Genomic DNA, 18,113 nt, shown 5'->3' with positions numbered 1-18,113 from the left:
GGTTAGACAGAATAGAAATCTATGAGGTACTACATCATGAGGTAAGTAGACTACCCAGTGACCTTTGGATCTAACCGTATTGTAGATACTACGTTTGTGTTTGAATTAAATTTAAGACATTTCTGGGATAAGAATGCACTTTACATCTTAACAGCACTTTGGGCTATTAAAAGAAATAAAACCTGTTGTTAAATATTCCACCTTTAGACTTCCCATATTTGTACTTCTTTGTTCATAAAATACCAGGACAGGACACAAAAGGGCATCTTTAAAAGATACTGATGCCTGACTTCAGTAACGTGCACTGTAAATCTTTTTTTCATATTTTGTCCTATTATTTATTGAATTATGTTAAAGGGTCTTCACTGTTTAGTCTACAACACAGAAATTCAGTGCCACAGAGATTGAGATGAGTAGTCATCATAAGGGATATTCATGAACAGTTCTTCTACTGAATTTTGATGAAACTGTGTTTATTCTTATTACAGATGGTCAAACTACTCTTGTCTAGAGGTGCCAATATTAATGCTTTTGACAAGAAAGATAGACGGGCAATTCATTGGGCAGCATATATGGGTATGTATGTTTTAAGTTTCATTTTTTGACATTATGTATTCAGGAAAATTTGTACATTTTAGTTCTTGCATTTGGTATAACATCTGTTTTTAAGGATAGTGAGAAGTTACACCATATCTAAATTTGCTGCCCAAGTGGACCCAGCCTGGTAGTGGGGGACATGTCAGGTCCAGTTTTCTTAAAGCTGTTTGAAAATAATTCTGTTTACTTTTAAAGGGAGAGACATCCTAGACACAAGTCTGGGAAGCATAATCTTAGTTGGTGGTTTACTAGAAGCCCATTCTTATATCCATCCTTGTTTTCATGGGAATATTAAGATAGAAGTTATGAAGATGCTTTAAAAAGCCTATTATTTTGGGCCACTGGGTTGAATAGGCAACATCGTGTTTGATTTCTACAACAGCAATTTCACAGAAAGAAACTAAGGCTTAGAGTGTAGGCTTTTCTGCTGTGACATGTATATGTTCTTGAAAAATCTTGGGATTTGCAAAATTGCACCCTACAACCTGACAGAGCTCGTGGGAAAACAGTCTTGGGGTAGACTACCCAAAACCAGGCAACCAGAGTACTAACAGAAACATTAATTGGTTCTTAAGGTGACTTGGACAGCTAGAGTGCAGGCAGATCTTGAGCCTACCTCAAGATATTTTTAAGTGCACAAAAAGAACAGGCTTGTGGGTGCTAAAACCATGCAGGTGGAAGTATGGATGAAGTACAACCTGCCACGAACCTTGCAAGTCCTACAAGGCTAGGGTTGTACCTCTGGGAGGAAGAGCTGGATATAGACATTCATTTTTCAAGTTTCTCAAAATAAAACTGAAAGAACTCTTCCTCCCTTTGTAGTGATGGAGCCTCAGAATTTTTTCTCTTCCCTGCCAAAGGTTATAATTCTCCTTCTGCTATTTTGGCTCCTCTGGCTTAAGAAAAATCACATATGGATTGACACCTTATGTGTAATACTAGAGTCATTCCCTGATTTGCCATGCATACTACCTAATTACAAAGACATTTAGCTGGCTACCCTTCTTATAGGCATAGCTTATCCTCAGGACTCCCTGCTCTTGGTTTTGTCTTTTCCTGTTTCTGACATAAAAATAAAAAATTAAAGGAAGATTTGATGGAAGATTATTAATTTTTAAAACTATATAAAATTGTAAAATATGACATTGGAAGAAAATAAATGAGCTCAAACCAGTTGTGTAGATAACCCCAAGGTCCAGCATTTTTTGCCTGTAGTAGAAAAAACCAAAAGCAGCAGAATCCATAGTGAATTGCAAGTCTGACCTTTAGTGTGAGTATAAGGAATGATCAAAAATGAAGGTTCTTGAAGGTTAATATCCTTGTCGGATGTCCCCATTTTGAAAGCCAGATGCTGAACATTTGGGCTTCTGGTATTTCTCTCACACCAGAGATTCATGCCTCTAGTTATATCATGGGCAATTTTCTTCTGTAACTTGAAAGTAAAACATCCAGAAGCCCGCCTCCTGTAGCATCCGGAAGTCCCTTCCTCACAGCCTGTATATTTTTCATATTTTAAGTCTTGGGGACTTTTCTGAATATTCTTCTGTAGCTTATCCTTCCAGATAGTTTTGGAGCATCTATTCTGAATGATTTGGTACACCTTATGTTAAAGGATTTAAACATGAAGCAGAATTCATCAGGCCTCTTACCTCCAAAGAATTAAGACTTAACTAAGCAGTTGTTTTCATGAAATTGAAGGCCAGCAGATTTTGTGGGTTGCCTCTAATTGAGCTCCCAGAATAGCTGGGTGTGTATATCTCAGGAGCCCTCCTTTGATAGCTTTGTTTTCTTTGGTGCACTGAATGTCACTTTTCAGGCCAGTTGTGGATTAAAAAAGGTATTCTGTGTTTCTTGGGCCTCATTTAATTTTTGAGCATAAACATTCAGGGATTTATAATTCTCCTTTCCCTATCTCTTTCAGCATGGAAGAAGAAGAATGTTGACACATAGTTTCTAAAACTGTTCAGCTGTTCTAAGCATTCAGGATTAAAGAGAGCTAAACATGTAAAAGTAGGGAGCTATTGACTGGTCTAATAGACAAGCCCCGTGTCCAGGTCTTTGGCCCTACTAGGGTTATATTCAGAGAATCTGTCAGTATTTGTGAAAGAGACATTAAAATTACATGTAGTCTTCTTATAATTTATTTCTCACAAACTTCCAGTTTGCCCTGGACTTCTATCCCTGGTTGAAGTTCCCCTTACTCTTCTCTTAGGCTCTACCATTTATCCCTATGCTGTTACTGAATTATGTGTCAGTGTTTGGCAACAATATCTCTATCCCCGAAGAGTTCATCATATCCCCCTCCCTACCCTATGTTCACTCTGACTGTGAACCTCCATTGATATCCCTTTTATACACTCATCTTTTCTGTTGCTTTCAGTACTTTTAGCAATATTCAGCCAAGTTCTACCTCAAATCACCTTACCATGATGACTTTGACATAGAAAGTACTGAATAAATATTAATTACCTTGATTAGCAACTCATTCCCGAATTTCTTCTTAAAGCAGTGCATAATTTGAATGAATATGAAATAGTATTTTTTTCTCCTTCCTTTCCTTTTCATAAAGACTTACAAATTCTGATCACAGTTCATTTTCCTTATTTTTACACAGTCATGAACAAAAGAAAAATTCAGGGAATTTTTCAAGTAAAATTATGTATACTATACATGTCCAAAGAATGCCATTTTCTAAAACTATACCTAGACAAATTACATGAAATCTAGTCTTCCTGGTAGCATAAGTCTATAAATTGACAGGGAGGACACATACTTGTTCTGGCCAGGGCCACAATGTAGGTAGAACAAATATCATTTATTTCATTCTGGAACTTTATTCCCTTTTTTCTTTTAAATAAGTCACCCTCAAACTGGCTGTGGAGAGGCCCCTTTTTTCATATTTTCAGTGGTTCGGTTAAAGGAAATTATCCATATTTCTGAAATGTGCTTAAATAAGTATTTGTCAGTTTTAAAATTGTAAATTTGCCTATGCGTAGCCCCTTTTCAAGTTTTATTGATGTTAGGAGAAGTTCATACTTCCTGAAATCTACTAGTTTATATGCACAATTAATACGTTCTGTGCCATTTATATGAATGATGTTTTGGTTTTGAACAGTTTTTCTAGTATGTTAGTATTATGAGCCTTTTAGTCTTAAACATCAAGAGAACTTTGTTTCTTTTTGGTGTATTAGTGAATAATATGCATTTGCCCAGTTGAAAAGCTATGTTTATGTGTGAGGCTTCTAGGTACTGATTTTCACACATTACAATAAATGCAAGTAGCTATCTTTCTAGAGCCATAGATCAGATGGTGTAATGTGTAGTGAGTGATCTTTGGGCCAGGTGATACTCTTATGTGATAATTACATTTGATTTGGCACCTAATGATTTGATAGATATTCCTTTGGTTTTTTTCCTAAAAATATGGTAGAGATTTCTTATTGAGATGGGGGCAAAAATAGCTGAAAGTATCCACTTTAGTTGGTAATTTACATATAAACAATTAAATCTACTTGATTTTTGTGCATCTTATAACCTGGCCTAATTTTGTCAAGGAAGAGGGGCCTATGTTTGAAAGCTTCATTTTTATAGTTATTAACTTTACATATTCATTCCCTATGAAGGGATATAAAAAAATGGTGTCATGAACAATTTATTTAACAAATATTTGAGTGCCTCTTTGTTTATAACACTGTTCTCAGCCCTGTGGAATATAGCTTTGCCTTTGAAAATATATATTTGGGAAGCTAATACATAAAAGTAATTAGAGGCAATTAAATAATGATTTAAGTTTAAGAACCATCAGAAGGTATTATATACTTATTAGATAGTATTTACAGGTATGTAGTGCTTTTGGCTTATAAGGCTTCTAGGGAAGAGAGATAACGGGGTTGATCAGGGAAGATGGGAACTGATGTGGGCCTTCAAGGGTTAGTAACAATCCTTGGAAAGAGACATCCAAGCAGAACATTCCATGCAATGAAGGAATCCCATAAACAAAGGCACAAGGATGGGAAGCATTATGGGAGGAGGAAAAAGCGCTGTATAATCTAATCTGATAAAGACCAAGGGGATATAAAAAGAGAATAGTGGTTCTCCTACTTTCTGGATACATGTCCCCCTTCCTGGCTTCCTTGTTTGGTATGGTGGGGCCTGGTACTAGTTCTGACTAGTGAATTGATAGCAGCATCACCTCTGGACCAGAGCAGTTAATTGCTGATTCAAGATAGATTCTGCAGTCTATTCCTCCTTTTGGTACTGGCTGGCCACATGCAAGGTGGTGTCAGCTATATGAACCTGGGTCCTTGAGTGACTGAGCAGAGCCCTCTGGCCAAGCAATCATGGTGATGATGAGAAATAAAACACCGCTGAGATTTGGGAACTGATTTTTAACCACAGCACACATAACCTAGCCTATCCTGATTGATACAAAGGTGAATAACAAACTAAGTTGATTAAAGACATCTGGTGGAAGTAATAGGGGAGAAGTCTTTAACCACATGTTCTAAAGAGTAACATTTTAAGGAAACCCAAGCCCATGTCACTCCCAGATTTTCAAGTATAAGATTCCACTAAGGCAGAGAAACATAAACTTATGTGTTATATCAGACATAAAAAGCTAACTTCAAAACTTGAATGTGTTGGGGTGCCTGGGTGGCTTAGTTGGTTAAGTGTCCGACTTCGGTTCAGGTTATGATCTCATGATTCGTGGGTTTTAGCCCCACATCAGGCTCTGTGCTGACAGCTTGGAGCCTGGAGCCTGCTTTGGATTCTGTGTCTCCCTCTCTCTGCCTCTCGCCCGCTCGCGCGCGCACTCTCTCTCTCTCTCTCTCTCTCTCTCTCTCTCGCACACACACACACACACAAAAGTAAATAACATTTAAAAAAAAAAAATCGAATGTGTTAAAACAACCTTGAAATCAAGATCTAGACAAACGGAGGGTTATAGATTGTAAGGTTGTCACCGGATAAAATAATAAATACAATAGTTTTCAATTACTTACTGCTGTCAAGATTTATCGAAATTATCTGAATACTTCTTTTTCTTCCATCCTTTCTCTGGTTATAACTTGATTTATTGGTGACTTGTGCATTATTTATTAATTTGCATTTTTTTTTAAAAGATATCCACGATTATATTTCATATTTTCCATATGCTCCTCTGCTTTTATTTTTTTCTCTTAAACACATTTTCAGGTCACATCGAAGTAGTGAAATTACTTGTGGCACATGGAGCTGAAGTGACATGCAAGGATAAGAAGTCTTATACACCTCTTCATGCAGCAGCCTCTAGTGGAATGATCAGCGTGGTCAAGTACCTTCTGGATCTTGGAGTTGATGTAGGTATATAGATTGAGCAGTATAAATGAAGGAGGCATTTTGTATGTTTGTGATTACCTTGTTGGCAGAATTTATTTCAAACTTAAAAGATAATTTTATACAATAATATTTGTCTTTTAATTAGATATTTATAGTTCTTTACATAAAAATAGTGCACTAATATCTGATCATGTAATTAGTCAAAGTATATTAAGAGGTAAAGTACATTCCAAAGGGGAATGACGATGCAGGTTTTTCTGCTTCATATTTCAAGCCCTGTAGCTCCATTTTAGCCATGGAAATGAGCAGATCAGACACACCTGGATTATTTTTCCTAAATGGCTGGGTCTCTACTGTTAGTCTTACTTGCTTAGTAGTTAGTCTAGTATTCCCATTAAATGACTGTAGCAGTTCACATTACAAAATAATGGCAAGAGTTGGCAGGAAAACTCAAGGCTTCTTGCCCATCAACTGTAAGTGTTCCTTACTGTATAAATCTGTTTGGTTAGGAAGGTTGTTGCTTTATCAGGATATATTTGATTTCTGAATTGAGATAGTTAAGAATGCCTGTCACTTTCACAGGCCATCCTTTAAGCACTTGTGCTTATATACCTCTCTTAGTATATTTATTTTAGGTACAGTTTTGACAAACTCACCTGATTGTTCAAAATAGATTAAAAAGAGCAAATTAGAAGGGAGCACCTGGGTGGCTCAGTTGGTTGAACATCTGACTTTGGGTCAGGTCATGATCTCACATTTTGTGAATTCAAGCCCCATGTCAGGCTTGTTGCTGTCATTGTGGAGCCTGCTTCAGATCCTCTGTCCCCAGCCTCTCTCTGCCCCTCCCCTGTTCAAGCTCTTTCTCTCTTGAAAATAATTTTTTTTTTTTTTAAAGAACAAATTAGAAGGAGAGAGAGGGTTAGGCTCTGCCAGAGGGAGGTGTTTTATTTTTTTTATTATTATTTTTTTTAGTTTCACATAAGATTTATTTTTTTAATATTAAATATAATTTATTGTCAAATTGGTTTCCATACAACACCCAGTGCTCATCCCAACAGGTGCCCTCCTCAATGCCCATCACCCACTTTCTCCTCTCCCCCATCAACCCTCAGTTTGTTCTCAGTATTTAAGAGGGTCTTATGGTTTGCCTCAGAGGGAGGTGTTTTAGATCAATTATAAAAACAATAAAAGGTAAATGGTAGTCTGGTTGGACAAAGAATGCAAGGCAGAATTGTGGAGCTGAATAGACTCAATTTAAGGATTATATGAAACACTGCCTGAAGCAAGCAAATAGTTACTAAATGTGTCAGGATTGTGAGAAGTTGCAAAAATCCTAACGTTGTTAAGTAGGGTCCTGTAGAGTATGAACAGATAGAAGTTTCATTTCAGCTCAGCAGTTCTATAGCTCTGTTTCACATCCATTCTAGTGCAGTTTTTAAAATTTCTTTTATTGACAGTAAAATAACATTTGTAAACCATGGTGACAGCATTCTTCAAAATAAGTGGTCAGACTTAGAGCTGTTTAGTGACATGTGGCTTCCAATTGCATAATTTATTAGTTTCCCAGGGCTGCCATAACAATTTACCATAAAGTAAGGGACTTAAAACAACAGATTCAATCTCTCAAAGTTCTGGAGACTCAGGGGAATCTATTCCATGTGTCTTAGCTTTTGGTGATGAAATCTAGGTACTTTGACCAAAGTTAAGTGTGTTCCTTTTTCACTTCCTTCAGTTTCTGTTCCCAGAGATTTCAGAAAAGAAAATGTAAAATAGAGTTGTGGTAAGTTGGGGCCAACTTCAAAGTTAGAGGGCACAGTCTCCACACAAGACCACCCTTACTTCCAACCAACTACAAGTTTGGAGTGTTGCCCAGAACTACCTTCGGGTTTGATAATTCACTAGGATTCAAAAAATTTACTGAAAACTATTATACCCATGGTTTATTACACAAAAAGATACAAATTAAGATTAGCCAAAGGAACAGACACATAGGGCTGGGCCCAGGAATATTCTAAACACAAAGCTTCCATTGTTCTCTCCTGATGAAGTTAGGACTCCCTACTCTCCTAGCATCAATATATGAGAATATGCTCATGGTATTTGCCAACCGGGAAAGCTCACCATAGCTTTGTTTTCAGAGATTTTATTGGGGCTCCATTACATAAGTGTGATTGGTTGATCAATTACCCACATGGTTGATTTCAGTCTCCAAGTCCACTGATAACAGAGAGCGCCAAAGCTCCCCCTTCTCCTCAAATGACACAGTTGGTATATGTGGCATGGTCAGATCCTGCCCTTACACTATTGACTGTGGCCAAGCCTATTCTAAGATCCAGTGTAGCCAGCTCCCACCCTAAATAAAGGACCCTTCTATCAAGTATGCCATAGATTACCTCCCAGAAGACAAGGGCAAAGGCCAGGTATCTCTTTGGACAAAGGTCTGGTTCTTTACACAAAAGCCATAGAGAGGCACCTGGGTGGCTCAGTTGGTTGAGCATCCAACTCTTGATTTCAGCTCAAGTCATGATCCCAGGGTCATGGGATTAAGCCTCCATCAGGCTCTGGGCTGAGTGTGGAGCCTGCTTAAGATTCTTACTCTCTCCCTCTGCCCTTGTCCCCCACTCACATGCTTTCTATCTCACATGCTTTCTCTCTCTAAAAAAACAAAAAAAAAGAAAAAAAAAACTATAAAGTATTCACCTATTTTATTAGAAACAAAATGAAAAAGAAACTTGAGCTGCAAGAATTACTTCTCAACATTGAGCATATTCGTTTGAACACATTCATTTTATTACAGCATCAACATGTAAGGCTGGAAAATATCTAGACTCCAACTTTGTTGCAAAAATGAAGTAGAAAAAGATGCCACTCATTGTTTAAAATCTTAATCTTCATTAACAACTTCAAGTGAAAAGATTGAAAATATGCATGTTATTCAGTATATCTCAGAATTTTCAGTTTACATTAATTTGTCATGATTCTTAGATTTAACTCTTACAACTGTACCTTACTTTGAAAGCTTTTAGAAATACGTTTAGTTTTCGTTTACCTAAAATCTCTCTCTCAAAATCATTGAATTTTGTCATGAAGCAGACATTGTATGTATAAATTATATTCCTTGAATGTACAAAATCTATTTCACACCAAAATGCTTTTGTGAATATTCATTATTTTAAAAGAACTTTAGGATTATAAACCTTATCTGTGTATTTATCCTTGTTTCTCACTTTAATAATTTGATTGCGACCACAACAGTGCTAAAATAACCTTCATTCTTGAAGCAAGAAGCAAGACTGCTTCATAACATTGAGATTTTTTTTCTTCCAATAGATGAATGAACCAAATGCCTATGGAAATACACCTCTTCATGTAGCCTGCTATAATGGACAAGATGTTGTAGTGAATGAACTTATAGACTGTGGTGCTAATGTAAATCAAAAGAATGAAAAAGGATTTACTCCTTTGCACTTTGCTGCTGCATCAACACATGGAGCGTTGTGTTTAGAGCTTCTAGTAGGCAATGGGGCTGATGTCAATATGAAGGTATGAAATAAAATCAGAATCCATACTATAGTATTTAGGAGTTGGGTGTTTAAAACAATATTGATAACAAATACCATTCGGCAATAAAAAGGAACAAAATACTGATAGACACAAGATCACAGGTGAATCTTAAAAATATTATGCTGAGTCGGGGCGCCTGGGTGGCTCAGTTGGTTGAGCGTCTGACTTCGTCTCAGGTCATGATCTCACGGTTTGTGAGTTCCAGCCCCACATCAGACTCTGTGCTGACAGCTCAGAGCCTGGAGCCTGCTTCGGATTCTTGTCTCCCTCTCTCTCTGCCCCTCCCCTGCTCATGCTCTGTTTCTCTCTCTCTGTCAAAAATAAATAAACATTAAAAAAAATATTATGCTGAGTCAAAGCCTTACACAAGACTATACATATTATTCCCATTTAGATGAAGTTCTAGAACAGATGAAATTCCATCTATATTGGGTTCCAGATTCTGTAGTGGAAATAAAACAGTTGCCCCTGTGAGGAGGGATTGATGAAAAAGGGACATAGAAGAACTTTCTGGGGTGATGATAATATTCTATATTTTGACAGGCTTTATATTATATAAGTAAGCATTTGTCAAAACTCATGAAATAATACGTTTAAGATTTATGTGCTTCATTGCTTATAAATTTTCCCTTAGGAGGTAACACACCAAGCTGATGTTGAACCCTAATTAATGATATGCATACCAACCTATTTAGACATATCTGCGACTTTTGAAAAACAAATAATTGGGTAGATGGCAGGGTGGACACACTGGTATATGATGATGTGCTTATAGTAGAATATTAGTGATAGAATTTAGGTGCTATGTATATGAGTGTTCACAGTAATCTTTCAACATTTCTGTTTTCAATTTTTTTTTTTCAATTTTATAAAAATTGAAAGACCAGTATCAATGTGTTACATGTAAGGAATAGCTGGTTTTTTGTTTTTTGGTTACGGTTACTTTTAGGAATGAGCATTTGAATTTTGAAATACGTGAGAATTCTGGAGCCCCGATAAATATACTGTCAGTATATAATTCTATGAGAAGCCACATGCAGCCACAGTTTTGAACATCACTACTTTATAATGTGTAATCATCATTTTGATTTTTCCAAGATATTTTCATTGATTCTGTGTTAATTCATCAGTTCATTATTTGAGTATTTGCCAGTCCATATCTTGTGTTATGAAGAAAAGAAAAGCACAAAAAAAAATTGAACTGTTTCAGATTAGTGAAAACATTTAACCTTAAAATGTGTTTTTCAGAACTTTAATTTCTTAAGATTTCATCTTTTGTGGTATGATGAGCCAGTGTCCTTCAGACTGGTAGAGAAAAGAATCCATTTTCTTATGTCTCTTAACTTTAGATAAGCCTTTAGTGATGCCACTGACTTCCTGTCTGACAGCTGCAATAGCAGCAAGTCCATATATAATTAGGTCTTTGCTCTATAAATTACCCTCTCAGCTACAGGACAGAATTTATGCGTACTATACTTAAGGAAGGAAAGGATATGATATAAGGTATCATAAAGAACTCCTGTTATATATATGCTTAGGTTTATTTTTTTATTTTTATTTTTTAAATGTTTATTTTTCTATTTTTGAGAGAGAGCAAGCAGGGGAGGGGCCGGGAAAGAGGGAGAGAGAGAATCCCAAGCAGGCTCCGCGCTGTCAGCACAGAGCCAGACATGGGGCTCCAACTCATGTACCTGGAGATCGTGACCTGAGCCCAAGTCAAGAGTCAGATGCTTAACCGACTGAGCCACCCAGGCGCCCCCTATATGCTTAAATTTAAAATACCTAATATATGTTTCAGGTTTCCAGTTCTCAGTCATATTACATACTAAAGTTTTTTTTAATCATCTAAAAAATTGCTAAAAATTTTTTATAATAAATTTGAACTCCTTGTTTTGGTTTGAAGAATTCCTGCTGTTTGGATAATTGGGGACCAGAACAATATTTAAACATTTGTGAAGGAAAGAAATTTGTTAATTGTTTCCTCAAAAGCCTAGTAATATTTTTTAATACAGATTAGGTCTTAACATTCCTCAAAAGATCACAACTGATTTTTTTTTTAATTTTTTTAATGTTTGTTTATTTTTGAGAGAGAGAGAACGCGTGCACACGTGCTTGCGCACAAGTGGGGGAGGGGCAGAGAGAGAGGGAGACAGAGAATCCGAAGCAGGTTCCAGGCTCTGGGCTGTCAGCACAGAGCCCGAAGTGGGGCTCAAACTCATGAACTGTGAGATCCTGACCTCGAGCCTAAGTTGGGTGCTTAACTGACTGAGCCGCCCAGGCGCCCCACAACCAAATTTTTTTAGTCTCTATGAGATCTGTTTATGATCAAGTGACTATAGTTAAATTATCTTTTGTGTGTGAAATATTAAGGATCATGGCTTACCTATATCATTAGCTGTGACACATGTTTTAGTTTCTGTTGTGCTGTCTTTAAGGGGTAAAAATTAAGCTTTTTATTTGTACAATGCCATTTAGACATGAATGTTGAATATAATTTGATGATAGATCACTTGATTCATATGTCATTGCCTATGTAGCTGACTCTTGTTTTAACTCTATTTGTGATTTGTTTTAACTCTGTTTTCTTTTGAAATATAGAAATGAGAATTAGTCCTACATGAGGCTCATTTACAGTGTAATGCTTAGACCAGTGGTCCTATTTGAAGCTACCTCTTTATTGATTTAGAAAAAAACCGATGGTGGATTTTATACACGACAAGGGAATTTTTTAGGAAAGCAATTGAGATGTGGTGGTTAAGTAGATTTTAAGGCAACAACCTATGATGTTGGTTTAGAAATAGATTTCATAGGGGCACCTGGGTGGCTCAGTCAGTTCAGTATCTGACTCTTGGTTTTGGCTCAGGTCATGATCTCACAGTTCATGTGATCAAACCCGCATGGGGCTGCACACTGACAGCACAGAGCCTGCTTGGGATTCCTTCTCTCCCTCTCTCTGTCCCTCCCCCCCAAAATAAATAAATAAAAGTTAAAAAAGATAAAAAGAAATAGATTTCATAAAAGTTGCCTTAATCTTGCCTAGGGATGTACGACATCCCATTTAAATGCAATTGTGTAGTTATCTTCTAGCTAAGTTCCATTGGAACACAATTCCCATGTTGTTAATGACTTCTAAGGTACCTTCCAGATCTGAAATTATATAAAAATTATTGATAGCTATGTGCTTTCAACCAATAAGAATGTATATTCATTCAAGAATATATCTTCATTCCAGACACCTGTGTTTCCTATCATTGCCAAATATAGTGCCTATCAAATTGTTGCTTGATTAAGAAGCTAATAAGGCTTTGACACTTGCCTTACATTATAAAAGATACTACTTGGTGTAGCCCTCATATTCTCTGTATCAAGTCATCTCTTTCTCCATTTTGGTGTTTCTGTCCCTGATCAACTTGTGGATGACTAGAAATTGGAATGTGAATTTAAGCTTGAAATTATTCAGTTATTCATTTATAAGTTTTTAAATCGGCTGTCTTTCAAAGTACTGCATAAAGTGAATGGAGTTTAAAAGGCAATATAGGTCGGGTTTTTTTACCTTGCTTTACATGAGCCCTACTGTGTTGATTGTATCACTGAAATGTGTATCTTCCCACTTAACCTTATTCTTAAGAATAAATATTGGTCAGATAAAATACCCAAATATTTTATTTAAAACTTAAATCTAGGAAGTAGTATGTGTGGCTTACTTATTGTTGTTGCTGTTTATGGTCACCTGTGAAACCAACTCTTAGAATGTTGGTAGATCTTTATTTTTTGTTTAAAACTCCTAATTTGATTCTCAAATTAGTTAAGGTGACTTAAAAAAGAAATTTACCCATTGTCTCCCCAATTCAGAGGGAAATAAATGTGCCCTCCCCCTTCCTAACATGGCTTATGGTGGACTTTTCAGTTGGTAATCTGAATTTTTTTTTTTAGTATATTTGGAATACTTTTTATAATCAGTAAGTATACAGAAAGTAAAAATGTTAATCCAGTGCTACTTATAGCCTTATAGTATATAGTAAAGGACTGCATACTAGCTATGAGACCTTGTTACATTTCTTAACCCCATGGCCTATAAAATCAGGTCAGTAGTATGTAACTCATAGGGTTTTGAGAAGTAAATGACTAATGTATATGAAATATTTTAAAACTGCCTGAAACAGGGGCGTCTGGATGGCTCAGTTGGTTAAGCGCTGGACTTAGGCTCAGGTCATGATCTCATGCTTTGTGAGTTTGAGCCCCACAACGGGCTCTGTGCTGACAGCTCAGAGCCTGGAGCCTGTTTCAGATTCTGTGTCTCCCTCTCTCTCTGTCCCTTTCCTGCTCTCACTCTCAAAAATAAATAAAGATTAAAAATAAATAAAAATAAAACTGCCTGGAACATAGTGCTTACTATTTATGTAAATGTTAGCTATATTTCAAAGTTCATCATTTTATGCATTCAAAATATATATTACAGTTTAGTTTGTTGTTTTTTTTTTTACTTTGTTTTTTTCTTTTGTTAAAACATGTCTGTCTATAGGTAAAAATTAACATTACAAAATTAAGGTATGTTGGGGTGCTTAGGTGGCTTAGTTAAGCATCTAACTCTTGATTTTGGCTCAGGTCCTAATCCTCCCAGTTGTAAGATCAAGCTCTGCATCAAGCTTGTGCTGACAGCACGGAGCCTGCTTGGGATTCACTCTCTCCCTCTCTCTCTGTCCCTCCCCTGCTCGCGCACTCTGTCTCTCTCTCAAAGTAAAGAAACTTTAAAAAAATCAAGATATGTTATATAGGGAACATTTTGAAAAGATACTACAAACTAGAATCCCTTTATTAAAATGCTTTTGTACTTTTTGTTTTGTTCTTTTCTGGTTGAAAGAATAACAACTGGTACATTGATAAAAACACCAAACATAACAGACACTGGTATGTTATATGGGTGTTTTACAAAGATTATTCTATTTATTCTGTACCACAGACCTATGAGGTAGAGGTAATTTGTGTCCACTGTCAGTCGAGAAGTGGGGGCTCAAGACGGTAGGCAGTTTCTCCTAAATCTTGCTGTGGTAATTGGAGAACTGGGATTCAGCACAGGTCATTGTGACTCCAGAGCCTACCTTGTTTGCTTGCTTGTTTTGTTTTGTTTTCCCTCCTGTGCACACACTGCCTGCAAAGGTTTGAAAGTTCTTTGAGATAAATTGCCAATTGGATGGCTTGTTTGCTTGAAAAAATTAATATAAAATTATGGAATCAAATATATATAAGTAATTATGAAGTTCGTCTAACACTCCATTATGACAGGAGCATTTCTTAAGGAGATCTGCATTATACAATTTTAGTGTAACCTTAGGACACTTGCCACATTTCAGTTTGGAAGAAAAAAAAAAAAAATATTTATATATATATAAACATACATACGCACACAGAAAGTATGCTGAGTATTGCTGAGGGATTAGGAATTGCAAAATATTTTCTTTCCTTTGTAACAGTCATATTGCATGTTTTGACAAAGTCCTTTCGAATTTCAGAACTTGAATATTAAATACATACATGCACAGCCAGTCTGATTAATTTAAGTCATTTGAGAAAAAAGCTATTTATTATCAATAATTATGACCAAATTAATAAAGTATTCTAAATGAATTATAGTGGTGGAGTTAATTCAGATATTCATTTTTTTCTTTGTTGAGGAGGGATTTAGCATTTCTTAGAATGAAAGAATTGTAGCAATGTGAATTTTTGAAATGTGGGAAACATCCTAGCTGTACCACTACTGATTATGTGACCTTGGTTGAATCATTTAACATCCTTGTGCTTCAGTTTACCCACCTATGAAATAGGAAAGATATTAAGATTATACCATATCTACCATGCATAGCTTTTTATAAATGGTCGGTATTGAGGGTTTTTTGTATATTTGTGCTTTATAATATCTGTACTTAAAAAAAAATTCTTGGGGCATCTAGATGGCTCAGTTGAGCATCTGACTTTGGCTCAGGTCATGATTTCATGGTTCAGGAGTTCAAGCCCCACGTTGGTCTCTCTCTGTTGGTGCAGAGCCCACTTCAGATCTTCTGTCCCCATCTCTGCCCCTCCCCCATGTTGCACGTGCTCGCTCATGTGCACATGCTCTCTCTCAAAAATAAATGTTTAGGGGCACCTGGGTGGCTCAGTCGGTTAAGCGTCCAGCTTCGGCTCAGGTCATGATCTCACCATCCATGAGTTCAAGCCCTGCATCAGGCTCTGTGCTGACAGCTCAGAGCCTGGAGCCTGCCTTGGATTCTGTATCTCCCTCTCTCTCTGACCCTCCCCTGTTCATGCTCTGTCTCTATCTCAAAAATAAATAAACATTAAAAAAAATTTTTTTTAATAAATGTTTAAAAATTAATTAATTAATTAAAAGTGCCTAATTTTGAACAGCTTGAACTGTTCTGCCTCCATAAGCTTGAACTAAACTTAATGTTTGAGTAATAGTTTTACAAAATAAAGATGTGAGAGGACATTCAGAATAAAACTAAGGATTACATATGACAGATGTAATAATTTTAAATCTCTTTTATTTGATTATTTCAGAGCAAGGATGGGAAAACCCCACTGCACATGACTGCCCTCCACGGTAGATTCTCCAGATCACAAACCATTATCCAGAGTGGTAAAAAGTATTTCTGTTTGTTTTTTTTCTTAAATGTAGTAAAAACATCCACAAAATGAATGGTATTGTGGAATTGTTATAACAGTCTATATATTTTTACTATTTGATTTCAGATCTTATGAAAATCAAATAATGAAGAGTACAAAATGCCATGTATATGTATCTTTCACAATTTGTTTTTCATTTGTTTTCATTTTGTTTCCCCTGAATTATAAATATAATTTCTCCAGCAGTTAGTGTGGGCTTTTTTGAAGCATTGCTGAATAGAAGACTTTGCCTTTCCATCGCAGTTTGTATTACACGTTAACAAAACTCTGTTGCATGTATCTTTTTTCCCCCTTTGAATGTTTTGAACTATTTTTAGGATTTTCATTTATTTTCTGAATTTATATTCTTTTGCATTTGAAGTAGCACTAGCCAAGCTAAACCTTTAAATAAAAACTCTTCGGTACATTACTTTAGTGTTTGCCAAGCCGTGTTCCAAGCAACTGTTAGTAGTTCTCAAAATAATAGCTGTTACGGTTCTGCAAAGAAAAAGTAGTAGTTTCATGATCAAATAATTCCTGAAGCATTGCTTGCAATCTTGATGACACATGAAGTTTGCACATTAAAGCTCTGACGTCTTGCTCTAAAGAAATATGTTTACTTTTGTTTTAATACAGTGGTTTCCAAACTTACTGGACCCCAGAACCCTTTTGTCATTGTAAAATGTTAAAAACGTATGCTTAGTTTACAAAATTGTTTTAAGTGTAAGATCTATAACTGCAGTGCCTGGCCCAATAAATGTCCTATGAATGAACTCTAGTTAGATCTCTATATTCATTAGTTTATGCTTGAATAGTGTTTTATGTTACTTTCCACGTAACAGATGCGACTTAATATTAGTCCACTATCTGATGGTATGCTATTTATTGCAGGAGCTGTAATCGACTGTGAGGATAAGAATGGAAACACCCCTTTGCACATAGCAGCAAGGTACGGCCATGAGCTGCTAATCAACACTCTTATTACAAGTGGTGCTGACACTGCAAAGTAAGTACTTAACACAGCGTCGATAGCTGTGATGACTGGGAAACACAGATGGCAGTGAATTGTAGTTTTCTAGATATTTCAAGTAGAAGTGTGGATTTTGTGCCCAATATGGTATTCATTGCTTGAGCTTTTTCCCCTTTGTGTTGATGATATGCTAGAATAGATGTTTAGTATGATTTCATTTGGTAAGGCAGCATAGTGTATTTTTATGTTTTTTACCCCAGTTCATTCTAGATTATGAATAATAAGCAGTTTTGGTTAGAGCTCTTCATTGTTTTGATCTAATTATTTGTAATCTAAATGTAAATGAAAGACCTAAAAATGTTTATATGCTGAATGCTTTTCCTTTTCATCCAAATACTACTACCTGTAGGTCTTTTGCCCCCTCATTTGGTGGGAACAGCTCGCTTTGTCTGTTTTATAAAAGTTTCTATAAAAGATGTTGTTAGAAAGATGGATTCTCTTGCATGTTCTGCAAAAGTAAATATCCTACTGAAGTTGATGTTTATCATTCCTTTGTGTGCCTTTATATTTTTATTACATTTTATTACATTTATATATATTCGTTAACATGTTTTAAACCTCCTTGTAAACTTTTTGTAACTGTGATGCCACTGTACACTTTTTGCAACTTTTTTGATAAAATTCAGGCTTTTTCCTCACATTTCTACAAATACCTCTAGTTCATTCATTTTATAAAATGTAATTATTTATAAAGAATTCACAGTTTATTCATTCGACTTATTTGCAAACATAAGTTGCTTCCTATTTTTTATTGCTACAACAATTACTACAGTGAAACTTCTTGAACATTTTGTGTTGTGGTAATGATTCTCAATAAGAGTGAGGCAGGGGGATTGAATTTCACACCCTAGGCCAATGTCCAGAGACATTTTTGGTTGTCATAATTTGGTAGAAGGATGTTACTGGCATCTGGTGTGGGTAGAGCCCAGGGGCACTGCTGAAC

General features: G+C 36.1%; 1 protein-coding gene across 9 annotated transcripts in view; it reads left to right on the top strand.

The window, feature by feature from the left end:
• Positions 1–18,113, top strand: part of ANKRD28 (ankyrin repeat domain 28) — a 197,312-nt gene that overhangs the window by 137,320 nt on the left and 41,879 nt on the right. For all 9 annotated transcript variants that reach the window (XM_019435873.2, XM_019435897.2, XM_019435841.2 and 6 more), the window contains 5 exons: positions 489–576; positions 5,794–5,936; positions 9,247–9,459; positions 16,036–16,114; positions 17,032–17,146. In XM_019435873.2, the coding sequence (XP_019291418.1) occupies positions 489–576; positions 5,794–5,936; positions 9,247–9,459; positions 16,036–16,114; positions 17,032–17,146 (638 nt within the window). The remainder of the gene's footprint in view (positions 1–488; positions 577–5,793; positions 5,937–9,246; positions 9,460–16,035; positions 16,115–17,031; positions 17,147–18,113) is intronic.

This window comes from Panthera pardus, unplaced genomic scaffold (genome assembly GCF_024362965.1).
Source record: "Panthera pardus isolate Hobbes unplaced genomic scaffold, ASM2436296v1 HiC_scaffold_16, whole genome shotgun sequence".
NCBI lineage: Eukaryota > Metazoa > Chordata > Mammalia > Carnivora > Felidae > Panthera > Panthera pardus.
This window is presented reverse-complemented; position numbering and strand designations above follow the sequence as displayed.